The sequence below is a fragment of the Nerophis ophidion genome, linkage group LG23, assembly GCF_033978795.1.
Source record: "Nerophis ophidion isolate RoL-2023_Sa linkage group LG23, RoL_Noph_v1.0, whole genome shotgun sequence".
Classification (NCBI taxonomy): domain Eukaryota; kingdom Metazoa; phylum Chordata; class Actinopteri; order Syngnathiformes; family Syngnathidae; genus Nerophis; species Nerophis ophidion.
The window spans coordinates 5,941,790-5,951,561 of NC_084633.1; the positions used below are offsets into that span (position 1 = coordinate 5,941,790).

At 41.8% G+C, this 9,772-nt stretch overlaps 1 protein-coding gene across 1 annotated transcript; it reads left to right on the top strand.

Moving 5' to 3' along the window:
• Window positions 1-2,135: 2,135 nt before the first annotated feature.
• On the top strand, window positions 2,136-7,513 carry alkbh7 (alkB homolog 7). Its single transcript, XM_061885282.1, has 4 exons — window positions 2,136-2,532; window positions 6,779-6,952; window positions 7,023-7,147; window positions 7,224-7,513. Exons 1-4 carry the CDS (start codon window positions 2,263-2,265, stop codon window positions 7,342-7,344), a joined length of 690 nt encoding a protein of 229 aa, XP_061741266.1. The 5' UTR covers window positions 2,136-2,262; the 3' UTR covers window positions 7,345-7,513.
• The last annotated feature ends 2,259 nt before the right edge of the window (window positions 7,514-9,772 follow it).

The following is a 9,772-nucleotide window of genomic DNA, read 5'->3' on the forward strand; positions in this document are numbered from 1 at the left end:
GCACCTGGGGATAGGTTGATTGGCAACACTAAATTGGCCCTAGTGTGTGAATGTGAGTGTGAATGTTGTCTATCTGTGTTGGCCCTGCGATGAGGTAGCGACTTGTCCAGGGTGTACACCGCCTTCCGTTCGAATGCAGCTGAGATAGGCTCCAGCACCCACCGCGACCCCAAAAGGGACAAGCGGTAGAAAATGGATGGACGGAATACATAGAGAATGTACAATACACTAATTAAATGCTAATACATGTATTAGTTCAGGAAATGTTATCAAACTCTATGGGTTTCATTAAACAATGATAAATGGATGAATTCAAGTTAACAGCTAAATAATTTGTCAGAATTGTCTTGTACCTTGTAAACATAAAAAGGTGTGCTGTTTCTTAAACTGGCTCATATTGGAGGCCCTTCCATAATTTTCACACCACATAGGGATCTAAAAGTGTTTTTTGTTATGCATACAGATGATTTAATAGATCTTGATGTAATTTTCAATGAAAATGTACGACTATATAGGTAATGTTCAATGTTGGAGGATTAGAAGATTGGTGTTTTCTGCATAACCGACATGATGTACTATTTCAACTGTCATTCCTACAGATGGGTTGGTCAATAACATAAGCTTCTACCATGAATTGATTAACGTGGACCCTGACTTAAACAAGTTGAAAAACTTTTTCGGGTGTTACTATTTAGTGGTCAATTGTACGGAATATGTACCGTACTGTGCAATCTACTAATAAAAGTTTCAATCAATCAATTTTCTTTGAAGTATTGCTTTAAGCATCTGCTAGTGTTTGCGCTAGTAGCTTGAGTCAGTCTATTTTCAAAAATGTCCATTAGGCTTTTTTTTTAAAGTTACACTACTGTATGCATGGGCAGCACAGTGAAAAAGGGGTTAGTGCATGTGCCTCAAAATACGGAGGTCCTGAGTTCAATCCCTGGCTCGGGACCTTTCTGTGTGGAGTTTGCATGTTCTCCCCGTGACTGCGTGGGTTCCCTCCGGGTACTCCGGCTTCCTCCCACCTCCAAACACATGCACCTGGGAATAGGTTGATTAGGGCCAATTTAGTGTTGCCAATGTGTGAATGTGAGTGTGAATGCTGTCTGTCTATCTGTGTTGGCCCTGTGATGAGATGGCGACTTGTCCAGGGTGTACACCGCCTTCAGCCCGAATGCAGCTGAGGTCACGGAAGGCGGGGTACACCCTGGACAAGTCGCCACCTCATCACAGGGCCAACACAGATAGACAGACAACATTTACACACTAGGGCGACCCCGAAAGGGACAGGCGGTACAAAATAGATGGATGGATAGATGGATGGAATTGTATGCATGTCCTGTGACTCAAGGAAACATTAGTACAGGGGTCGGCAACCCGCGCCTCTGGAGCCTTTAGCGCCGTCCTAGTGGCTCTCCGGAATATGAAAAATGGAAATGATGAGGGGAAAAAACATATTTTTTGTTTTAATATGGTTTCTGTAGGACAAACATGATACAAACGTCCCTAATTGCTATAAAGCACACAGTTTATATTAAACATGCTTCACTGATTCAAGTATTTGGCAAGCGCCGTTTTGTCCTACTAATTTTGGCTGTCTTTGAACTCAACACAGTTTGTTTACATGTATAACTTTCTCCGACTTTCTAAGACGTGTTTTATGCCAGTTTTTTCTTTGTCTCAATTTGTCCACCAAACTTATAACGTTGCGCATGAATGCACAAAGGTGAGTTTTGTTGATGACTTATGTGGATTGCTAATCAGACATATTCGGTCACTGCATGACTGTAAGCTAATCAATTCTAACATGCGATTTAGGCTAGCTGTATGTACATATTGCATCATTATGCCTCATTTGTAGCTATATTTGAGCTCATTTAGTTTCCTTTAAGTCCTCATAATTCAATTTATATCCCATGACACTATCTGTATGTAATATGGCTTTTTAATTTTTTGCGGCTCCAGACAGATTTGTTTTTGTATTTTTGGTCCAATATGGCTCTTTTAACAATTTGGGTCGCCGACCCCTGCATTAGTGGGAGAACAAAAATCATAATTTTACTGACCCCACGTGGTTATAGTTAGGAACTGCAGCATCATGTGAAAAGGAAGCAGGCTTTGCTTCCAACCATGACTACATTACCCACAATGCATTGTGTTATCAATATGGCATCCGACATAGCTAGTGGAGTTTAGCACGCAAATATATATAAAAAACGCTGTTTCATATAACGGCTCGAAGGCAATATTTCGGACAAGAGAATGAAACTGTTGCGTGTTACGGCCGAATACGCCCATGGTATTTGTGTTTTAAAAAGTTACAGTCGTTACCTGGGTTCGTCCTGTGTCGACTTGACAGCTCCGGGGGACGCGGCACTGGTGGTCGGGTCAAGCCGGGAGCTGGTGCGCAGGCTCGGGTCACAGGTGGAGGTGAGGACGGGCTTCATCACCCAGGAGGAGGAGGACGCTCTTCTGCGGGAACTGGAACCTGGTTTGAAGAAGAAACGCTACGAATTTAATCATTGGGATGACGTAAGTTGTAAACCATAGCTAAATTTATATGAATGGTTTTACCATTCGGTGGTTAGGGGTCACACATTTACCACGTTTGGCTCCCAATTATTTAAATAATTGAGAAGCACTGCGCTATATTCAAGCTGTTTTACTTAGTGCGCCCACAAGCTTAATTGATTGGCTCTGCGGCTGACTAAGTGACGGCTACCATGAATTGATTAACGCGGACCCCGACTTAAAGAAGTTGAAAAACTTATCCAGGTGTTACCATTTAGTGTTCAATTTTACAGAATATGTACTGTACTGTGCAATCTACTAATAACAGTTTCAATCAATCAATGAATCAGCTGCTTCACTGCAATGAGTAAAACAACTTGCACTGAGCCTAGTCTACAAAATCCGCTACACCTCCCTGATACTGAAGAACATGTCAAACTACTTCCTTAAAGGCCTACTGAAACCCACTACTACCGACCACGCAGTCTGATAGTTTATGTTTCAATGATGAAATATTAACATTGCAACGCATGCCAATACGGCCGGTTTAGTTTACTAAATTACAATTTTAAATTTCCCGCGGAGTTTCTTGTTGAAAACGTCGCGTAATGATGACGTGTATGCGTGACGTCACGGACTGTTAGGAAATATGAGCGCTGCACACACACAGCTAAAAGTCATCTGCTTTAACCGCATAATTACAAAGTATTTTGGAGATCTGTGTTGCTGAATCTTTTGCAATTTATTCAATTAATATTGGAGAAGTCAAAGTAGAAAGAAGGAATTGGGAAGCTTTAGCCTTTAGCCACACAAACACACAGGGATTCCTTGTTTAAAATTCCCGTAGGTGAAACTTTACTATGGATCAGAGCGGTCAAGCGAACATGGATCCCGACTGAATGTCAATCAGCAGATTTCAGTGAGAAAAATTGTGGTAAAAAGTTGCTTTTTACCTGAGATCAGCTGAGCTTGCGCCGTCCATAAAGCTGCCGTAGACTTCCCTGAGACACGGGCGTCAAGACACCCGTGGACACGCACCTCCGACTATCAGGTACTGTTAAACTCACTAAAACACTAGCAACACAAAGAAAGATAAGGGATTTCCCAGAATTATCCTAGTAAATGTGTCTAAAAACATCTGAATCCATCCCAATGCAATCGCGTTTTTTTTTTTTTACCTTTTTTTTTTTTTTCTAGTCCGTCGCTATCAATATCTTCAAACACAAATCTTTCATCTTCGCTCAAATTAATGGGGAAATTGTCGTTTTCTCGGTCCGAATAGCTCTTTTTGTTGGAGGCTTCCATTAAAAACAATGTGAAGATGTGAGGAGCCATCAACGGGTGATGTCATCGTCTGCGACTTCCGGTAAAGGCAAGGCTCTTCTGTTAGCGACCAAAAGTTGCAAACTTTATTGTCGATGTTCTCTACTAAATCCTTTCAGCAAAAATATGGCAATATCGCAAAATGATCAAGTATGACACATAGAATGGACCTGCTATCCCCGTTTAAATGAGAAAATCTCATTTCAGTAGGCTTTTAACGTAAATGACTGCCATAACCCCAACACAAGGGGGAGCTCCACAAACCACGTTAAACCCAGATTCCGATCCGACAAAGGTCTTAACTCCTTCTCCTTCTATGCCACATCAATGTGGAATGCACTCCCAACAGGAGTAAAAGAAGGTGCATTGCTATCCTCCTTCAAAACTGCACTAAAAGAACACCTCCAGGCAACTACAACCCTAGACTAACACCAGGGTTTCCCACACATTCATTTATTTGAGGCGGCCCGCCACGAAAGAATTACGGCTGCCACAAATAAAAAATAAAAAAATTATATATATATATATATATTTTTTTTTTTTCCGCTTTTGACTCGCTCGACCTCTCATAAAAGCAGTGGGACTCTGTCTGTGAATGGAGCTTGTACATATTATATAAATATGTAAATATTATATAAATATGTATATAAATATGTCCATAAAGTGTTGTAATTATAGTCCAACTCCGCATTCTTCTTGGTCATCGCCGCCGTCGCTGCCTACCCCCCCGCCGCCCGACCACACCCCCCCGCCCCGCTGCCTTCCTGTTAAGAACCAGGAAGTGTTGACAGGGATAGCCTCCTTAAATTGTGTTCAGGTGTGAGCTCGGGTGGGGCGATTGGAGGACAAACAAGTTTCGACTGTGCCGCATAATTTGTTATATAACCTACATTTAGGGACGGCGTGGCGAAGTTGGTAGAGTGGCTGTGCCAGCAATCTGAGGGTTACTGGTTCAATCCCCACCTTCTACCATCCTAGTCACATCTGTTGTGTCCTTGGGCAAGACACTTTACCCTTGCTCCGGATGGGTCCTGGTGAGTGCCTTGCATGGCAGCTAACGCCATCAGTGTGTGAATGTGTGTGTGAACGGGCGAATGTGGAAATACTGTCAAAACGCTTTGGGCTCCTTAAAAATGGGGTAGAAAAGCGCTATTTAAGTACAACCCATTTACCATTTGATTTATTTTTGATAGCTTGGAATAAACGGATTGTCATATCCATACACATTTCTACAGTACTGAACATTCAATCATTTGCACGCGTCAAACTAATCAACACAGTCGCCCTCAGTATCAGCCCAGAGGTAAGGGCTGTACAATTGTTGACTGAAGTGCTGATATCCACCAAACCTAACCTCCACCCGAACCTCCTCCACATCCCACTCCCCGGATTGTAAATAATGTAAATAATTCAATGTATGTACTCTGATGTTTAACTTGTGTGATGACTGTATGATGCTGATAGTATACACTTGTACCATGAATTCATGAATTGATTAACGTGGACCCCGACTTAAACAAGTCAAAGCACTTATTCGGGTGTTACCATTTAGTAGTCAATTGTACGGAATATGTACTGCACTGTGCAATCTACTAATAAAAGTTTCAATAAATCAATCAAAAACACTTTGATTTTTGCCCTTAAAGTCATCCTGTGTCCAGGGAATGTTTCCTGAGTTTGTGAACATCACACAAAATCAACAAGAAATGATTTTGAGAAAATTAAAAGATCGATCCGATCTCTCTAGTATCTATCACATACTGACACTACACTAGTTATCTGCACTACCAATTTATGGATCGATCCACCCTCCACATGTCATGTAATGACTGTCACAATGCTGACACACCAACAATTGTTGTTATATTAACCTCTCGAGATCTTAAGCTACTTGTTAATTTTCTGTCAACAACTTCTTACTTTCTGCTGTACCATGGTCACACTAAGTTTACTCAGCACTTATTTATTGGTGTTGTTTCAAGCTGGGTTAGCCTGCTTCTGGCTTTTTCTCGGCATGCAACATGTTTAATCGTGTCCTCCAATGATAAACTTAAATACTAAGAAATTCAGTTAATTTTCCGTATTTAGGTGATTATTATCAGGTTGGGGGAGCGGCTTCTCACTATGTATGGACACACATAATTAGCTGCTAACCACTTGTCAGCCAGAGAGCATCAGTGTTTGTGATCTGCATTAAATAGCCATCCATCCATCCAATCATTTTCTACCACTTTTCCCTTTCGGGGTCGCGGGGGGTGCCGGAGCCTATGTGCTGCATTCGGGCAAAAAGCGGTGTACACCCTGGACAAGTCGCCACTTCATCACAAGGCTAACACACAGACAGACAACATTCACATACCAGGGCCAATTTAGTGTTGCAATCAACTATCCCCAGGTGCATGTCTTTGGAGGTGGGAGGAAGCCGAAGTACCCGGAGGGGACCCACACAGTCACGGGGAGAACATGCAAACTCCTCACAGAAAGATCCCGAGCCCGGGATTTAACTCAGGACTACTCAGGACCTTCGTATCGTGAGGCACATGCACTAACCTCTGTAGCTCCGTGCTTCCTGCATTAAATGGCATTAATTGTAATAGCCGATACCGATTGGTGGCCGATGGATCAGCACAGCCGTAATAAAAACAAAATATTTTTTTTACTCTGTTAATTGTGTTTTGTATATGAAATAAATTTAAGAATTTGTTTCTTATGTATTCATTTTAATGGGCCTGTGGTCTGACTGGCTTGCAAAGTAGACACCTTTTTGATTTCAGAATTCTTCTTCAAACAAACTACAGTTCTGGTCATTGTGATGTTGTACTTTTAAGGGTTTTATGTAGTCTTGTTTCTTTAAATGTTAAAATGACATTTTTATGTTCATATTCTGTAAAAGCGTGTTTTCATCATGATTATAACTTAGTCACTCTTACCTCCTCTCATTCAGGCCATTCATGGATACAGAGAAACCGAGCGCGTGACCTGGGGGACAGAATGTCAGAATATCTTGAATCGGGTCCGGTCTGGCGCTTTTGCAGCTGGTAGCTCTCTCCTCGGGCCTGTGCACGTACTCGATCTGGACAAGACCGGCTACATCAAACCTCACATTGACAGTGTCAAAGTAAGTCATCCTTAGATGAAATTCACATGAAGACAAATTAATAACATAGGTGCTCTTGTTTTCTTACCAGTTCTGTGGCAGCACCATCACTGGGTTGAGTCTGCTGTCAGATAGTGTCATGCGCCTGGTCAAAGGAGACACTCCCAGTGAGTGGCTGGACCTGCTGCTGCCCCGACGCTCCCTCTACATTCTCAGGTTTAACATGAAAAGCAGACGCGATATTACTCTGCTTTGGTAAAACTAATAACAGCTTTATTAACTTTCACAACAGGGACCAGGCCAGGTACGACTACACTCACGAGATCCTTAAAGATGAAAAGTCAATGTTTAACGGAGAGAAAGTGCCTCGACAGCGCAGAATTTCTGTTATTTGTCGAAACCTTCCGGGATAAAAACAACAAATCGCCCAAATAATTTGTTGAAACTGGTGTATCAGCACTTTTTATTAATTTATGGACATCTGAGAACATAACCAGTTCCATATCATTGAAGTTATCAGTCAATATGTTCATTGATCATAAACAGATTCCTTCTCAATTAATAAAAGGGGTCATATTATGATTTTTTTTCTAAGTATCAAACATGTCCTTGTGGTGTACATAACATGCAATGGTGGTTATTTGGTCAAAAATTTGCATACATTCTGTTTTAGAGATCGGTTTCAATCTGCTTGTTGTTGTGTCTCATTTAGACTTAGACAAACTTTAATGATCCACAAGGGAAATTGTTCAACACAGTAGCTTAGTTACAATGATGGAAAGTGTAAGGATGGAAAGGACAATGCAGGTACAAATAGACTAGGAATAGCAATGTAAAATATAGCATATCTGCGAATATATATACAATATATACTTAATATGTGTACAGTATATTATATATAAAGATACTATGTCTATAACATATATACAATATATACCAATGCTATGTAAACTATCACAGTATATTTGGCAGCCCCAGCATAAAAAAGAGAGTAAGTCCAGCAGAAAATAGAATATAGACATTAACAACAAAGAGAAGTAGGTGTCAGGTAATAGGCGGATATTATCTGTTGCTGTATGGGGAGTGATTATACAGCTGGATGGAGTGTGAAATGAAGGAGTTCTTGAATCGCACAGTGCGGGAAGGAAGCTGAAGGAGCCTGTTGGAGTATGAACTCCGCTGTCCCTCAATTGTCTGGTGGAGTGGGTGGGAAGGATTGTCCGTGATGGCCAGCAGTTTGTCCAGTGTCCTCTTGTCCCTTACTGATACAAACGCCTCCAACTGCGAGCCAATAGTTTGGCCGGCTTTCCGGATCAGTCTATCAATCCGGTTTGAGTCCCTTTTGCTGGTGCTGCTCCCCCAACAAACCACAGCGAAGTGAAGGGCACTGGCCACAACAGACTGATAGAAGATCTCCAACAGCTTGCTGCACACATTAAAGGACCTAAGCTTCCTCAGGAAAAAGAGTCTGCTCATTGTCTTCTTGTAAACAGCATTGCAGTTGTCCTTCCAGTCCAGTCCGCTGTTCAAATGAACTCCCAGGTACTTATATTGCCCCACCACTGCCACATCACGGCCCTGGATCTTGATGGGTTCCACCGGGGACATACTATTCCTGAAGTCGATGACCAGCTCCTTGGTCTTGTCCACATTAAGGACCAGATGGTTCGCCTGAGACCACTCCACAAAGTCAGCAACCAGTGTCCTATACTCCAATTCCTGTCCCTCTCTGACACACCTGACCACAGCAGTCGTCAGAAAATTTCTGCAGGTGGCAGAACCTGGGACTGTACTGGAAGTCTGAGGTGTACAGAGTGAACAGGAAAGGAGACAGGACAGTCCCCTGTGGAGCACCTACACCACTGACCACAGTATCTGACAGGGAGCTCCCCAGTCGCACAAAGTGGGGTCTGTCAGACAGCCCCCAGTTTGTGCGACTGTGCCTTCACTTCGACAGTGTCATCTTCCCTGCCATCTATGTTGTAGTTTTTAGCAATTCCATATGGAGTCTACTGACAGATTAAGTTAAAAAAAATAGGCTACTTTGTCTTAGAATTGGTACGAGCCAGTCTGCCCCACAACTTAGACAAACTTTATTGATCCACAAGGGAAATTGTGGATAGAGAAAAATAAGAAACATATTGACTACATTGACTACACTCCCGCTAAGATCTTCGGTTAAATCTCTACCATGTGTGCAGATATCAGCTGATGTCAAAACTGGAAAAAAACAAATATCTCACCAATGCAAAGAGCACAATTCCCAGGCTCCGGGTCATTGTGTGGAGTTTGCATGTTCTCCCCGTGACTGCGTGGGTTCTCTACGGGCACTCCGGCTTCCTCCCACCTCCAAAGACGTCCACCATCTTTGGCATTCCACTAGTGGTGCACGTACCATAGTTTGAGAATTTCTGCACTAGAAAATGCAATTTCAGTAGAATTTGCATGTGAACGCTTAAAATACCAACAGTTGGCACATTAGCCAGATAGCATCAAGATTAGAAACAAAGTATGACTCCTGTGCCAATACCTGCAAAATGAGAAAAACAATAGCACAATAATAATAGATTTACTACTCAAAGGTTTTGGAAAAAATGGATACAATAACTAAAAGTTGAACATATTTCACTTTACGGCGTACTTGCAAAGTTGGTATGTGTGCAGTAAAAAATATTTGAAGTTTATACCTGAAAAATTTGCTAAAAAGCTACAATAGCAATGTTAACATGCTAACAGTTAACATGCATCAATTGATATATTTGATTGAGGCTAATTGTTACCAGTATCAACTAGCTTAGAAGCTAGCATGCTGTCTATACTGAAAAAATTTTAACACTTTTG

Bases quoted from the DNA above. Each gene is read 5' to 3' on its own strand.
- alkbh7 (XM_061885282.1), top strand. From the start codon at position 2,263: ATGAAACTGTTGCGTGTTACGGCCGAATACGCCCATGGTATTTGTGTT. The intron at 2,533-6,778 runs GTAAGTTGTAAA...CCTCTCATTCAG, and splicing joins AATTTAATCATTGGGATGAC to GCCATTCATGGATACAGAGA. The intron at 6,953-7,022 runs GTAAGTCATCCT...TTTTCTTACCAG, and splicing joins CTCACATTGACAGTGTCAAA to TTCTGTGGCAGCACCATCAC.